Source organism: Cotesia typhae, unplaced genomic scaffold (genome assembly GCF_013202065.1).
Source record: "Cotesia typhae breed Kobodo isofemale line unplaced genomic scaffold, CoteBio_Ctyphae scaffold_13, whole genome shotgun sequence".
NCBI lineage: Eukaryota > Metazoa > Arthropoda > Insecta > Hymenoptera > Braconidae > Cotesia > Cotesia typhae.
Window position 1 is genome coordinate 5,615,255 of NW_027423774.1, and position 15,447 is coordinate 5,630,701.

The window sequence follows — 15,447 nt, forward strand, 5'->3', positions numbered from 1 at the left end:
TAAAAAAAAAATTGACATTTAGAAATTTTAAAAAATTTTAAATACTATTTTTTTAAGAATCATTTTTTGGAGCAAATTTGTTGGTTAAGAAAATTAAAAAATTGACAAGTGACAGCTAAATTTAAGGTTGAAAGCTAATTTAGCAGATATTTAATCATTTTTAGAATTTTTTTTTACAAATAAATTGTGGCAAAAAAAAAAATTGACATTTATAAATTTAAAGAAATAAAAAGTACAATTTTTCAAAAATAATTTTTTGGAATTAATTTAATTGTTAAATAAAATTGAGAATTTGTCAAGTGACAGCTAAATTTAATTAATTTAATGTCATAGTGTAAGATTAAAATTTATTTAGCAGATATTTAATCATTTTTTTAATAAATAAATGGCGAAAAAAATTGACAAAATTTTAAAAATTAAAAATGCTATTTTTTAAAAATCATTTTTTGGAACAAATTTGTTTTTAAAAAAAATTAACAAATTGTCAAATGACAGCTAAATTTAATGTCATAGTGTAAGATTAAAATTTATTTAGCAAATATTTGATAATTTTTTTAATAAATAAATTGCAAAAAATATTGACACAAAATTTTAAAAATTAAAAATATGTCATTAAAGTTAGCTAACATTTAAAATTTTTTGATTTTTTTTTTTAATTATTAAATTAAAACAAAAAAATATTTTTAAAAAATTGCACTTGCAATTTTTGAAATTTTTTTTTTATTTTTTTGAAAATTGACAAAGTTTTAAAAATTAAAAATGCAATTTTTTTTTTTTAATTTCGAAATAAATGATTTTTAAATAAAATTTAAAAAATAATCAGTTGCTAACTTTAATGTCAAACAGAGCTTCATTATACCACGTGGGACAACACCTTGAAATGAATGATTTTTTTTCGGCTCACCTGTGCTAAAAGTAAAATATTCATCCCTTGTAAATTTTTAATAGTACAAAGCGATTAAATTATTTATATTTTTAATAATTATAATTAATTTATTATCAAGTGAATAAATAAAAAAATTGAAGTGAGTAATTCTAGATGAAAAGATTAAATAAAATTAAACAAATCATTTCTTTATCTCTTAATAGGACTTTTGTCCAAAGAATATAATGTAATAATGATAATAGTGACAAATATGAATTATTTTATTTTAAGAGTACAAAATGTCCGAGATGTTATGATATCATATCGCAAATTATACATGTAGTATACTGTGATACTGAAATTGAAAGACGTTTGATAATTTTCAGCATTTTTTTACCAAACAAATTATATCAAGAAAATTTTATTTAAAAATTTCATTTTTAGAAGCTCTGAAAAATTATAAATAAGATTTTTATAAATAATTTTCTATGCCTAGTTTATTTTTAAAGAAAAATCTAAAAATTTTCAAGTGTCTGCTAACTTACAGCATCATAGTGTACTATTATCACTCATGGCACACGTGAAATTAATTATCCGATCAATGTATCAATTTTATTTTTAACTTTTTATATAAATTTTTAGTAAGCCGAGACACCATTTGCTGATAAACTACCAAAGGTCAGATAATAAAACTCTTTTTGAATAAAAAATAACTCTAGAAGATAGTTTTATCACTTAAAAAATAATTCTAAATAAATTATCAATGTTTGATTATTTTTTTCCTTTTTTCTTCTGCTTTTCGTTAGCCTCTTCTAACTTTTGAAGCTCTTGCTCTACAGCTCGCTGCTTCTTGCGACACGTTGGTGTTTTTGAGTACCAGGCTAAAATAAAAAATAATTTTTTTCAAATATTTCAGAATAAAATTCAACAATAGAAAAAATTATCAAAAGAATTTCTATGCTATTTATTATATTTTTTTTTTAAGAGACCAAATATAGGGGCGTATTTATGCGTAGGTATAATACTCTTTCTACCTGAGCCCCCTAAAAATAATTATGTAACAGATATTCATTATATACATTATATTCATTGAGTTTATGGATAAAAAGCGTGATCTAAAACAAAACCGTCTTTTGAAAACTACCAACTAACAGAATAGCCACAGCCATCAACAAACTTCACCAAGACATCGACTTCTTCAGTGGACCCTTAAACTCCTTTCAAGCGCAACTAAGAACCCTCATCATGTGACCAACTCGTCGGACATTGAACATTAAGCTCAGATTAAATCAATCCTAATGTCATTCTATTCTATTATAACTTTTTACTTATTATATTGTACTCAGAAATTCTCCTATTATTATTATTATTATTATTATTTTTACTATTTTTATTATTCTTACCATCACTGCTAATTTTTGATTTCCCTTTTATATATATTAGGGTGGCCCAAAAAAACCGACTATTTTTTTTTTTTTTTTTTTTTTTTATTTAATATAGCACAATATAGCACAATATAGAAAACATAATTTATTTTTAATTTAATAATTTTATTTAATCAACTACAACATTTTAACAATACTTCAATGACTCACCGGCTCTAAATAATAATTAATTAAAGAAAAAAAAATTATGAGCGACCTTTCAAAATTTAAATTTTGAACTGAAACTTTCAGAAACTTATTTTTATTGGTCTATAAAATTATACTATAACGAGAAAAAAAATAGTTCGATTTTTGACGATTTTTGAAATTTAAAAAAAATTGAAGCGACCTCTTAGAAATTTTTTTTTGAGCTGTCCTTTGGAGAGGGCTCTTAAAACATCAAAAACTAACATTTTTTCACTCGACTAAAAAAAAAAAAAAAAAAAAAAAAAAGTCGGTTTTTTTGGGCCACCCTAATATATATAAATAGATATGTATATTCATATCAATCACAAAGCCGATTGACGTAAACTTACCAAATAAATAAATAAATAAATACCTAGAAAAGCTTCTTCCTCTTCTTTATAAACAGGATCACGGGTACTTAAAGCATTTACTAATTCAACGTGGGTTAGCGGCTGAACTCTTAATTGGACCATTCTCTTGGTAGTCATTACCTAGAAAGAACATCACTAAGCAATAAAATAATACCTACGCAGTATAAAATAATAATTACTTCATTAATTGCGGCAATAACAGTGCCGACGGTAAATCCGTCGCAAATCTTTGACATAGCAGATGTATCGAACTGTCGACTAATTCCAGAGTACTGATAAACAAAACAATTAAGCCGTTATTAATGACTAATTAATGACAAACGTCATAGCTGTTTTATTTTAGGAAAAAAAAAGAGTACTTTGTACAACAAATCTTTCCACAGCATCGACATCGATCCATAGTCCGGCCTGGGGATGTAAATAACTTTATCATACGTCTGATACAACAACTTCTGATCACCGTCCCAAGGAGCATTGGACGTACCGACCAGAATGACCCGATCTTCATTGGTGAAACTTTTAACGAGCTTCGGCAAGTCTTTTTTCAGGCGCTTCGGGTCAGTTTTGTCGGTCTTGGGGACTTTTTTCACAAAAGGTTTCTCGGCGCCATCCATAAAAATTATCGAAGGCTGGAGCAGACGCGATACCTTTGAAATTAAATGGAGCAGCATTATCAGTCCAGATTTTCCTGGATACTTGCCAGCTATGTTAGCTGGAGTTATATCAAATAGAGTTGCGCCCAGTTCAGTGCAAATTGCGTGGACTAGCATTTTTTTACCGCTACCATGCGGTCCTGCTATCAGAACTGATCGCACTAGCGGTGACAATAACTTCACATCTTCATTTCCTTGAGGCAAGATGCAGTACTCAGCTACTAATTGTCTGATATCGCCTAAAAATCAATAAATTATTCAACAAAAAATTTTATTTAATTTAATATAAGCTAAAAAAATTGATTTGAATCAAGAGGTAAATTCTTGAATAAAGAAAATAATTTTGAAGAGTTTTATTGGCTTGAATCAAGACAAACAATTATTGAATTAAGTTAAATTTAATTAAACCAAAAAAAATTTCTTAGTTTAAGAATTTTTCGGTAATTATTTACAAGTGGGGTAAACCATTTTCATTTTTTTTAACAAATTTTTTTTTTTGAAAATTTTGGTTTTTTTTTTTTTTTTTTTTTTTTTTTTTAAATAAATAAAAATGAAAAATTTAATTAAAAAAAAGGTGATTATCACAATTTGAAAAAAATTTATAAATTCTTTAAAAATTGAGATATTCAACATTTTTATTTTAAATTGTTCATTTTTTTATGTACTTAAAAAAAAAAAAAAAATATCAAAAAAAAGATAAAATAAAAATTTTACCCAAAAACATGAGCCAAAATTTTGTCCAAGAAGATAAAATTCTTCAAAATTATTTACTTGATTTAAGTAAATTTTTTTTTTCTGTATAATTATTTTGTAGCCCTCAAAAAAAAAAAAATCTATTTTTTAGAGTAATAGATTCACCTATCGTAGGCAGAGGATCTTTCCCTTTTTCCCAAAGATCAAAATTCGCGTAAGATTTTTCACCTCTAAAACAATTTAAATAAACTTCTGGAATGAGTTTAATAATACCCTGGGTCAATAGTTCCTCAAAGAGTGACTCTGTAGTTCGATCAGGCGTCAAGTCTTTTTCTTTCTTGCGTTTATTACGTTTTCCACTCCGACGCATTCGCTTTTGCGGCTTTTTAGCCCGTTTACCTTTGTGTCCTTTGTCTCGGTCCAGCGCAGCCTGAAGCGCCTCGATATCGTCTGTAACAAAATCACTCAGCAACTCAAACATTACGCTCTAGCAAATGTAGACCATAAAGGTAAAAGCAATTGAGTGATAAGTCCAACACTTACCTCTGAGCGCTTGATCAACCCCGACTCTTACCTCATCCTCGATCTCTCGGGTCTTTTCAGAGAGAATCATGTCGTCGTAAGGCAGCTGCCAAGGGTTCTTGGACTCGTCTTTGTCCCTCCAGACGTCCTGATACTCGGTATGCGCTTGGATCAATTCAGGAAGAAAATTCGAAGGAACGACTTTGATCCCGGGGTCAGATTCATCTTCAGATTTTTCGGTATCGCTTTCTTTTTTGGACTTTGATTTTTTAGATTTTTTGGACTCTTTCGACGAAGATGACTCTTTTGACTTGCTCATCGAGCTCTCGGTGCCTTGTCGGCTCAAAATCATCCCGGAGCCACCGCTTTCTGCCGACGGAAGCTCGGGTATCTTGCCAGTCTGCTGGAAGTATTCATTAATCCACTGTCTGATGTCACTTCTTATATTTTCTTCCATGATAGCGCTCTTCTCGCTCCTAACGTAATCCTTGATCTCAGCAAGTTTCTTCTCGAAGATTTCCTGGTACTCAACTTGCTTTTCGTATCTGTGAAGTTTTATTTTCTCAGCATTCCTATAATTATCCGTAATAACTTGACCTGGTTGAACCATTCCAATCAACAGCATCTCTGCAATCCTCCTCTTTCTCATTCGTCTTCGCGTTATGTAACCACGCCAGACTTTCTGGATTCTCATTGTAGCCATTATCTCTCTTAAAACGTCGACCTGAGCTACTTCTGGCTTTATAGTCGACCTTTCTTTCATTTCTCGGATTTCTTTCATGAACTGAAATCTGTCGATCAATTAACAATTAATTATACAGGTCTATTGGGGCCTAAAAAAGCGATAAATTACCTGACTCGTCCCTGACGCGCTCTTTCGTGAGTCTGTATCAATCTTATTGCTTCGGACTCACTCATTTTACGCGGCTGCACGACTTCATCCAGGACACCTGCATTTCTTAAAACTTCGCTGATGAATTCTCGACGCTGCAAGATTTCAGACTCTCTTTCTCGTCTGAAGTAATTAGGTATTCTTAGTTCAACTTCTTGCGATAAAATCCCATACTTTAGTAGTACGTCGTCGTAGTAATTGTACTCCGAGAGGTCTACTTCCACCAGCTCGTGTTTTATTTCTAATATTCTTCCTAGTGTTGAGTCTAGAAGTTTACGCAGCAACATGCGCTTTTGTGGCTGGATCATTTGATCGTAACATTGCTCTAGTTTATTACAGCATACGATGTACCTTATAATTAAGTGACAATTAATTTACTAGATATTTCATCATTTTTGTATCAAATAAATTATGGCAAAAAAAATTGACATAGAGAAATTTTTTAAAACTAAAAATACAATTTTTTAAAAAAGAATTTTTTGGAACAAATTTGTTTATCAAAATAAAATAAAAAAATTTTTAAGTTGCTAATTTTAATGTCATAATTAAATTAAAATTAATTTAGCAGGTATTTGATAATTTTAAGGATTTTTTTTTAAATTATGACAAAAAAAAAAATTTAAGAAAAAAATGGACATTTAGAAATTAAAAAAAATAAAAAATGCAATTTTTTAAAAAATTTTTTTAAAAGTTTTAAAAAATTGTGAAGATAGGGTAAATGTGGGTATTATATTACTGCGGTTTTTTCGTTAGGTCTTACTTCAAAAGCATTTTCATTAAATTTTTTAAAAATAACAATAATTTTTTTTTTTAAACCCTAGTTTGACTCATTATTGGCTCAAAAAAAAAATCAAGAGTACGATAAACTAATATTTTTTTAAAATAATAAGCATTTAAAAAAAAAGTTCATATGCATGCCTATCTCCCAGTCAGCATCCAAATCAGAAAGACTTCTGGAAGAAGTCTTTTCAAAGACGTCCATAAGAAGTCTAAATATGATGTCTTAACGAATTCATCAATCAGAACTCTTAATCAAGAAGTCGACAGGAAATCTTTTGACAAACTTTGTAAGACTTCTAAAATATGAGCTCTTCAAGTAGTTTACTTACTGAACTCATAAGACATCAATAATCTGAGCTTTTTAAGAGGTCTTTTTTCTGACTTCGTAAGATGTCATGAATATGAACTCTTTCAGAGGTCTTTTTGCTGAGGTAGGATTGAATTGTATTGGCGCATGCGCACAACGATAGAAATTTTATTTTTATTTTTTATCTCTGTTTTAATATAACCTATAAGTGTATGGTACGTTTTCTGTTTACATTCAGCGTCGAATTGCAAAACTTTAATTTAGTGAAATCAATTAATTATTTATAACCAGTGATTTCGTAATTTGTAAATTAAAAGTTCTAAAAATAATGTAAGTGCATATTCGTAGCTAATTAATATTTGACTGTGTATGATATTTCATGTTTTTATCAGTGATAAATTTGAGAAATCATTCGATTTTAAAGGTAACGTATACATTTATCCAAAAAATAAATATAAATTATGATTTTTTTTTAATTTAAAATATTTTTTTCTCAAGATGTCTGAAAGAAAAAGATTCAGTGAACTGTCTAAGAGTCAGAAAAATCGAAGATTGAAAAAACGCTATGAGCAGGCAATTTTGGAGACTGCACGTGCAAAAGCATCGGTTGATACTTCGTTTGATAATAATCCAGTTATTAATAACAGTGTAATGAACAACGACAATAATTATGACAGTGATGATTTCAGTTTACAGTCGATTCATTTAGATAATACCGTAACCGATATCTCTTTAAAGACTTACACAGATAATAATGATAATTCTCATTGTACAACAACAAAAACAACATCAACAGTAACAGCAACAACTACTACAACTTCTATCACTTATAATAATAATAATAATAATTGTGATATCGAAGTACCAATTCCTTTAACCAAACAATTAGCTCAATGGAAATGCGAATTTAACATTACTCAAGCTGGATCAAGTGCTTTACTAAAAATTATTAGAAATGTGGAGTCAATAGAAGAGTTAAAAAGTCTTCCAAATGACAGTCGTACCTTAATTGATACTCCTACAGATACTACTATTCGTGAGGTTGCACCAGGAGAATATTTCCACTATGGACTGAAAGAAGGATTAATTGATCAATTAAAAATTGTCGATATAAAACAGATTACAGATATTATCCTGATTAGTATACACATTGATGGTTTGCCAATATCGAAGAATTCAAAACGACAACTGTATCCTATACTGGGAGAAATTTTTCCAAAAGTCTCTGTACCATTCGTTATTGGTATATACCATGGACTGAACAAACCAAATGACTAATGAATTTCTTCAAGATTTCATTAATGAGTACAAAAATCTGAGAGAGGAAGGTTTCGAGTATGATAGTCATAAATTTAAAGTAATTATAAGGGCTGTCATTTGTGATTCACCAGCGAGAGCTTTTGTAACCTACACAAAAGGTCATGGTGGTTTTTATGGTTGCGATAAGTGCATTCAAGAAGGAGAATATAGTGACCATCGAATGTTATTTCTTGATATGGATGCACCATTACGCACTGACTCGAATTTTATAAATCGTTTAAATGAAGATCATCATTTAGGAAAATCAGATTTTGAAGATATTGGTGTTGGTATGGTGTCTCAATTTCCAGTGGATTACATGCATCTTGTTTGTCAAGGAGTATCAAAAAAATACTGACTTCGTGGACGAAAGGATGGCGACTAAATGATAAAAATTTACTTAAATTAAGTCACAAAATGACTGAAAATCAATATTATTATTATAATTATTATGAGTATTACATAACAACAATAATAATTTAACAATTAATATTAATAAATTTATAGCATGAATAAATAATATTTATTAATTTATAATAATAATATTCTGCAAATTTTCTGTATGAAATCAGAAAGAGCTCTCAATTCTGACTACTATAAGTACTCTTTTATTTGAAGTCGTAAAGAGCTCTTAATTCGGATTTCTGCAAGACATCTTATTTTTGAACTCAAAAAGACTTCCTAATTCTAACTTCTGTAAGCACTCTTTTTTTTTGAACTCAGAAAAAAGATCTCTTTGAGAATATTTGTGGAAGTCTTATATTACTCTTAAAGTGGCGCATTCGACGTCCTCAAGACGTCTTAGAGACACCATTCCGTTAAAAATTACGACGTCCAAATCTTAAATAGGAGTTCATCAAGAACCTCTAAAGACATCATATTGTTTACTGGGCTGCGTGCCTATCACTGCGGATGAAATTCAATGATAAACAACTTCGGGATCATATAAGAAATTAATAAAATACGTTTGAAAGATAATTATTTGTTTAATAAAATGAATGGATTAGAAAAACGTATTCCTGAAATAATTTGAATTAATAATAATGACCGAAATAATGATGTATAACATAACATGCAGAGCTTTTATAGTAATTAAAAAAATTAGCTTTATCGAAGAAACATAAATCTTGATTTAAAAAAATCATTTTGAATTTTTTTAAATCAATCAGAAAAAAATTTTGAATAAAGTTACATTCACTTAATTTAATAAAAATTTCTTGGTTTGAAAATTTTTCTGCTTAATTTAACACAGTAAATTCTTTATTATAATCACCGCTTGTATTTTTTATCAACTTTGATTTACTTGTTTTATTTTTTATCAATTTCTGTTTACAATTTATTTTTAAGATTATTTATTTTTAACTAAGAGCAATTTGAAGGCAACTTAAACTGTGAATTGACAGGCAATATTTTCATTTTAATTTAGAATATATGCATTTTTACACCCACAATAATTGGTACAAATGCATAGAAATAGAGGTGCTTCTATTACTGCGGATTATTGAAAACATTCGCAGTAATACAAGCATGTTCATTTTTTTGGTACCAATTACTGCGTCCTTAAATAAATAATATTAATTGATCAAAATTCAATTTTTAATGCGTAACTGATATTAAAGAAGGATTATCTTACTTTTATATGCAAAAAATTTTTAATTTGAACCATTTTATGTAAAGAAAAAGATCTTTTAGTAGCACCTTTTTTCGTACAGAAACTCACAAAAAAGCTATAGTTTACTACCTGTTAGTCAGTTAATTTTAATTTATTAATAACAAATTGAATAATTGTTGTACGTGTAAAAATATTATGCAAATATTTTCTTGAAGATTTCAATTATAAGAAACAATTTTTTTTTTATTCAAAAAGCTCAAGTAAGATTTATTTATAATTGAAATAAAAAAAATCCACAGTAATACTCACACTTACCCTAGTTAACTTTAATATATGTCATTTATTATTATTATTTATTTATTTTTTTATTTTTATTGTATTTTGACCTAAAAAAAAAAATTAAAAATAAAAAATAAAAATAATTACCTAACATACAACTCAGAAATATTTTTATGAATTTTCTTCCTATCTTTTTGCGGTTTAGCGTTTTGCAAATTAGAATCTGTTTGTAAAATTTCTTCAAGACATGATTCTGTATCTCTCCAAACTTCATTGTAAGTAATATTTGACATCTGTAAATAAATAAAAAATAAATAGCTGTTATAATTATTCTCAACACTCAAGTGATTGTTTGATTCCTCTAATAATGATAAATAAACTTGATCGTTGCTATAGTAACAAAACATTTTGAATTCGCGTTCGACTTTCGAGTTGTACTTACGCAAGAAGTGATAGTTTTAAACTGAACAACTTCACACTACTGGCAAGCGCCATCTGGTGGAAAATAAAATCAAAACTGTAACGCTAAAAAAAAAAGAACGTAATTTTTAGGTCCGGCAAATTGGTTAAAGTGCTTCGTGTCCTCACTGCTGATGTACATTAGTTTATTTTTTGTAAATAAATAGTTTGAAATAATAATTTTTATCAGTCGTGGTGATGAGCAGTATACAACACTGACAATGGCTTCGGCACTGGAAGTGTTTGTAAATAACGTCCAGACACTTTCTACTCAAGGTTAGTTATTTTTTCTCAACCACACTTATTATAACCTAAAAATTTTTTGTTTTTTGGAGATTTTTTTTATCCCAAAAATTTTTCATTAAACTTAAAAATTTTTTTCTGAATTATTTTTTATTTTTAAATTAATAATTTATTTTTTTAGGTAATTACCGGGAACTATGCGACATACTTGGAAAATCACACGATACGTTGACGAAAAATGCCTCGCTTCTAGATAACGTCCTTGAGACGCTTGATCTGCAGCAGCATTCCCTGGGGATTCTTGCTGTACTTTGCATCAAGCTCAATTTATCCTCTGGGCACACTAATTCAGAGGCGAACAAATTGCTTTTTACCCAAGTTCAAGAATTTATTCTTGGATGCAATGGCGAACAAGTTAGATTCGCGCCTGATAGTTGTAAGTATTTCCATTTATTTTTATTATTCTGTTTTAAAGTTTCTAAAAATTAATTACTTTGAAATCAGCAGATTTTATTTAGCTAATAAATTATGACACTGAAATTAACAGACACTTTTTTTTTTTAATTTAGTTTTCTATTTCTAAAAAATTGTATTTATAATTTTTTAGATCTTCTAAAGATGAAATTTTTTAAATAAATTTTTCTTTACATGATATAACATAAAATTCAACTGTCACTTTACAATTTTTTAATTATTTTTAAAAAATTGAATTTTTAATTTCAAAAAATTTCTACATGTCAATTTTTTTATGCCATAATTTATTTGTTGTGAAATTCTTAAAATTATTAAATATATGCTAAATTAATTTTCATATATATAATTTAATAATTAAAAAAATTCTAAAAATCATCAGATGTCTTTCAATTTTCGTACCATAATTCATAATTTATAAAAAATTGCATTTACAATTTTTCTTCAAATTTAAAAAGTGAATTATTTTATCAATTAATTTGTTAAAAAAAATGTTTAATCTTTTGATTTAATTATTAAGAAATTTATTTATTTTATTGTGATAAATATTTTCTATAATTAATATCAAGTATTTATTATTTAGACGCTGAGCTGTGTCATTCACTCACCCAATCTTTAATCGAGATGAACACCCCAATGCGCGGCATAGAACTCCTGCAACGGGCGATCCGAAAAATCCAGTTATACGACAGCCAGTTGACGTCAATCCACGCGGACCTGTGTCAGCTGTGCTTACTAGCCAAGTGTTTCAAGCCCGCACTGGAGTTCCTGAACACGGACATCACCGGCGTGAGCCAGGAAGGTGGACAGTTTGAATCCAAATACTTCCTTCTGTATTACTACTACGGCGGGATGATTTACACGGCGCTAAAAAACTACGACAGGGCTTTATACTTCTTCGAGGTGTGTGTGACGGTACCAGCGATGGCCGTGAGCCACATAATGTTGGAGGCGTACAAAAAGTTCATCCTCGTCTCGCTGATTCTTCATGGAAAGATAGTCAACATACCGAAGTACGCGAGCCAAGTACTGATCCGTTTTATCAGGCCCCTTAGTCAGCCGTACTGCGAACTTGCTACTGCGTATTCAACCAACAGCTGCGAGGAAGTTCAAGGAGTTATTAACAAATATCGAGAAGTATTTGTCAGAGATCATAATCTTGGTCTGGTTAAACAAGTACTTAGTTATTTGTACAAGAAAAATATTCAAAGATTAACTAAAACTTTTTTGACACTAAGTCTTAGTGATGTTGCGAGTCGCGTTCAGCTTCCTGGGCCTGCTGATGCTGAAAAATATATTTTGAACATGGTAAATTTATTTTTACTATTTTTATTAATTTTTAAAATAATTATTTGATGGAAAATTTTAAGTTATACATTGAAAAAAAAATTTATTTTGCAAAAAATCAACATTTTTCCGTCCAAAAAATAATTTGTTAAAAATTTTAAACAATTTTATTTTTTAGTTTAAAAAACAAAAATTTTTTTCACAGTAAAAAAAAATTGGACGAAAATTCACAAGTTGTCTATTTAAAATTTTTTTTTCTTTTTTTTTAAGGTGATCCAAGTACAAAATTACACTGCATATCCTCCCATATTATACTCAGTGTAATATGTGGTGAAAAAAATTTTAGATAATATCAAATATAATCCAGATTACACTAAATTATTTTTGTATTATACTCAGTGTAATCTCCGATTTGACCAAATAATTTTTCTAGTTATACCCCGTAAGATTACGCTGGATATAATACTAAAAAACATCCCGTATAATTTGAATTATACTCAGTAGAATCTTGGATTATATAATTTTTTTAAAAATTGTGACATTCAACTTTTTTCTTTTTTAATTTATAAATTTTTTTGAAAATTTGTTAAAATTGTGATAATTAATTTTTTTTTTTAAATTGTTCATTTTTTCAAAAATGCAATCCATTGCATAGATAGAAAATATTTAAGGATCATTTAAACACAATTTTTCCAATAATTTGGAGTTGAAAAATTTTTAGTAAATATTTTCAAGTGGGGTCACCTCTTATTTTTTATTTTTTTTCAACGAAATTTTTATTTGATTTTATTGATGTATTTAAAAAAAAAAAATGCACAATTAAAAAAAAATTGATCTCTTTAACAAGAAATTTTCTGTAAAAAAAAAATTTATTTCTTTAGCTGAGAAATTAAATTATTAAAAATTAATTTTTTGTCACAAAAATAAATGCCTGTTTGCAAAAAAAAAAAAATTCTCAGAGAAGTTTAATTTTTTACTAAATTATGAATTTTTAGTCTATAAAATTTTATTTTAATTAATATTAATTGCTACAAATTAATTATTTTAGATTGAAGATGGAGAAATATATGCAACGATCAATCAAAAAGATGGAATGGTAGTGTTCCACGACGACCCAGAAAAATACAATTCACCTCGTATGCTTGCAAAACTAGAGCAAGAAATGGCAGCATGTGCCGAGTTAGACAAACGAGTACTTGCCATGGAAGAAGAAGTAATCGTAACACCGCAATACGTTCGCAAAGCATGTGGACAAAGCGACTCAGATGATACCGCTGGTGCCCCGGCTACTAACGTCACAAATGCCCAAGTTCAACCTAAACTTAACACTTACTCTATGTAACATACGTCGTGCTATCTTTACTTTATTATTATTATTAATTATTAACAAATTAATACATCTGAAGCAAAAAAATTGACGAGAAAAACGTCACCAGAATCCGCATAATTTATTAATACATTTTCTCTTACATTACACTTTATAAAATTTTTCATTAAAAAAATCTGTTTTTTTTTTTTTTTTTTTATTTATTATTAATTACATTAACTACTGTTATTTTTTTTTTTTTTTTTTTATGTGGATTAATAAATGCTCAACGAGAGGTAAACTTCGTTAATTTCGAATAACTCGATTACTACCTAAGGTAGTTTGTAAGTTTGTATGTGAATTTACTACGCGTAATTGTTTACAACCCCGATAATTTATCTAAGATAAAATAAATGACTGAAAATTAACTAATTTTATTTTTATTCAAGGAATTAAATCGAGGTACTGATGCCATAAGGGCGTATCCCGAAAAAAAAAATTCCGGAAACAACTTATTTTTATTTTAAATGCATAGAAATGATGAAAAAAAATTTTTTTTTAATTTGAAATTAACTTTGATCAAAATTTTTTGGAATTTGAAATTTGTGATAATTTTTTTTTTTTTTTTAATTAAAAAAATTTTTCATCATTTCTATGCATTTAAAGTAAAAATCCGTTGTTTCTCAAAATAAAATTTTTTGTACGCCCTTATGACCCCTAGTGGATACCCCAGGTGCTTTAAGAGCATTCCAAAAAATTTCAAATTTGAAAAAAATTTTTTTTCGTCATTTCTAAGCGTTTAAAGTAAAAATAAGTTGTTTCCCGAAAAAAAAATTTTTTTGGTACGCCGTTATGACATCTGTAACGCACAATATTTAATCCACACCTGAAGCTAAAATATTTCATCACATTGCTTTTGAAATATCTGCTAAAACTTGCTGAAAAATTTCCTCCTGGTTCATGGTACCGTCAATGAAACAAATCTTCTTCTCACGCTTAATATCTTCAAGATGTCTTTCATACTCCGGCCAAATAACTTTATCAAAGTATCCAGGAACGTCTGGTGGATCATAGACTCTTTTCTGTCTCCTTTCCCAACACTGCTGTTTAGTTAGTGTTAAAAAATACTTGAGATTGCATAACTCGGCAATAGGCTTGTCTTTAAATATCAAAAACCCGTCGAGAACTAGCACACGTGTTTCTTCAATTTTTTTATTAATATCCAAGCAATTAATGTTAACTCCACTTGATGACCTATTGGATCCAGAGAGGATTTTTAGCACATCTGCGTACATACGACTTGTATCCAAGCTGGTAAGAATATCCCAGTTGTGATGATTCAATTCAGGAATGTGAACGTGTCTTGGATCATCTTCAGGAAGAAAATAAGAGTCTTGATTAATCAACCTGCTGTTTTTAAAAAATTCGTGGAGTTGTTTTGACAAGGTGGTTTTGCCACTACAAGTTGCACCACCGATGCCGACAATTAACCACCTGGCCATTATTTTTGTCAAATTTTATTTCAATTGCGATTTAAATTTATTACTTAAACTATCATTTGCTCACTATAAACTGAGGTTTAAGCGATAAATTACAACGCAATCATAATAATTATAATTATCTATAATTATATAATAATTACTCAAGTTGTTTGTATCAATTGAGCAAAAAAAAAAAAAAAATAGAATTGTTGATCTGAATGATTGTTTACTTTAAAATATTTTTATTTAGTTATCTTTCTTCGACGCGAACATTAGAGGGCTGAGATGATAGCAAGTAAACACAACAAGACCTCCAA

General features: G+C 28.4%; 4 protein-coding genes across 4 annotated transcripts; 2 read left to right on the top strand and 2 right to left on the bottom strand.

Annotated features, from left to right (window-relative positions):
* Positions 1–672: 672 nt before the first annotated feature.
* LOC141535509 (dynein regulatory complex protein 11) lies at positions 673–10,290 on the bottom strand. The gene is made up of 8 exons (XM_074255468.1): positions 10,031–10,290; positions 5,568–5,957; positions 4,736–5,505; positions 4,358–4,642; positions 3,206–3,738; positions 3,026–3,118; positions 2,849–2,966; positions 673–1,746 (listed from the first exon to the last, which is right to left on the bottom strand). Exons 1-8 carry the CDS (start codon positions 10,288–10,290, stop codon positions 1,637–1,639), a joined length of 2,559 nt encoding a protein of 852 aa, XP_074111569.1. The 3' UTR covers positions 673–1,636.
* Positions 6,547–8,302, top strand: LOC141535515 (uncharacterized). Its single transcript, XM_074255474.1, has 2 exons — positions 6,547–7,117; positions 7,192–8,302. The coding sequence occupies exons 1-2, from the start codon at positions 7,073–7,075 to the stop codon at positions 7,969–7,971; spliced, it is 825 nt and encodes a 274-aa protein (XP_074111575.1). The 5' UTR covers positions 6,547–7,072; the 3' UTR covers positions 7,972–8,302.
* Positions 10,291–10,428: 138 nt separating the features above from the next.
* Csn3 (COP9 signalosome subunit 3) lies at positions 10,429–13,783 on the top strand. Its single transcript, XM_074255471.1, has 4 exons — positions 10,429–10,618; positions 10,767–11,021; positions 11,640–12,364; positions 13,392–13,783. Exons 1-4 carry the CDS (start codon positions 10,564–10,566, stop codon positions 13,683–13,685), a joined length of 1,329 nt encoding a protein of 442 aa, XP_074111572.1. The 5' UTR covers positions 10,429–10,563; the 3' UTR covers positions 13,686–13,783.
* On the bottom strand, positions 13,773–15,366 carry Nrk1 (nicotinamide riboside kinase). Its single transcript, XM_074255477.1, has one exon. The coding sequence runs from the start codon at positions 15,149–15,151 to the stop codon at positions 14,555–14,557; it is 597 nt and encodes a 198-aa protein (XP_074111578.1). The 5' UTR covers positions 15,152–15,366; the 3' UTR covers positions 13,773–14,554.
* Positions 15,367–15,447: the final 81 nt, after the last annotated feature.

What these genes read in the sequence shown, in the direction of transcription:
- LOC141535515 (XM_074255474.1), top strand. Translation starts at nt 7,073, where the DNA reads ATGTTTTTATCAGTGATAAATTTGAGAAATCATTCGATTTTAAAG. An exon ending in GAAATCATTCGATTTTAAAG is followed by an intron (nt 7,118 to 7,191) that starts GTAACGTATACA and finishes TTTTTTCTCAAG; the next exon opens with ATGTCTGAAAGAAAAAGATT.
- Nrk1 (XM_074255477.1), bottom strand. Translation starts at nt 15,151, where the DNA reads ATGGCCAGGTGGTTAATTGTCGGCATCGGTGGTGCAACTTGTAGTGGC.
- LOC141535509 (XM_074255468.1), bottom strand. Translation starts at nt 10,290, where the DNA reads ATGTTTTGTTACTATAGCAACGATCAAGTTTATTTATCATTATTAGAG. An exon ending in GCGCGTCAGGGACGAGTCAG is followed by an intron (nt 5,506 to 5,567) that starts GTAATTTATCGC and finishes ATTGATCGACAG; the next exon opens with ATTTCAGTTCATGAAAGAAA. An exon ending in AGATCCTCTGCCTACGATAG is followed by an intron (nt 3,739 to 4,357) that starts GTGAATCTATTA and finishes ATTGATTTTTAG; the next exon opens with GCGATATCAGACAATTAGTA.
- Csn3 (XM_074255471.1), top strand. Translation starts at nt 10,564, where the DNA reads ATGGCTTCGGCACTGGAAGTGTTTGTAAATAACGTCCAGACACTTTCT. An exon ending in CCAGACACTTTCTACTCAAG is followed by an intron (nt 10,619 to 10,766) that starts GTTAGTTATTTT and finishes TTATTTTTTTAG; the next exon opens with GTAATTACCGGGAACTATGC. An exon ending in AAAAATATATTTTGAACATG is followed by an intron (nt 12,365 to 13,391) that starts GTAAATTTATTT and finishes TAATTATTTTAG; the next exon opens with ATTGAAGATGGAGAAATATA.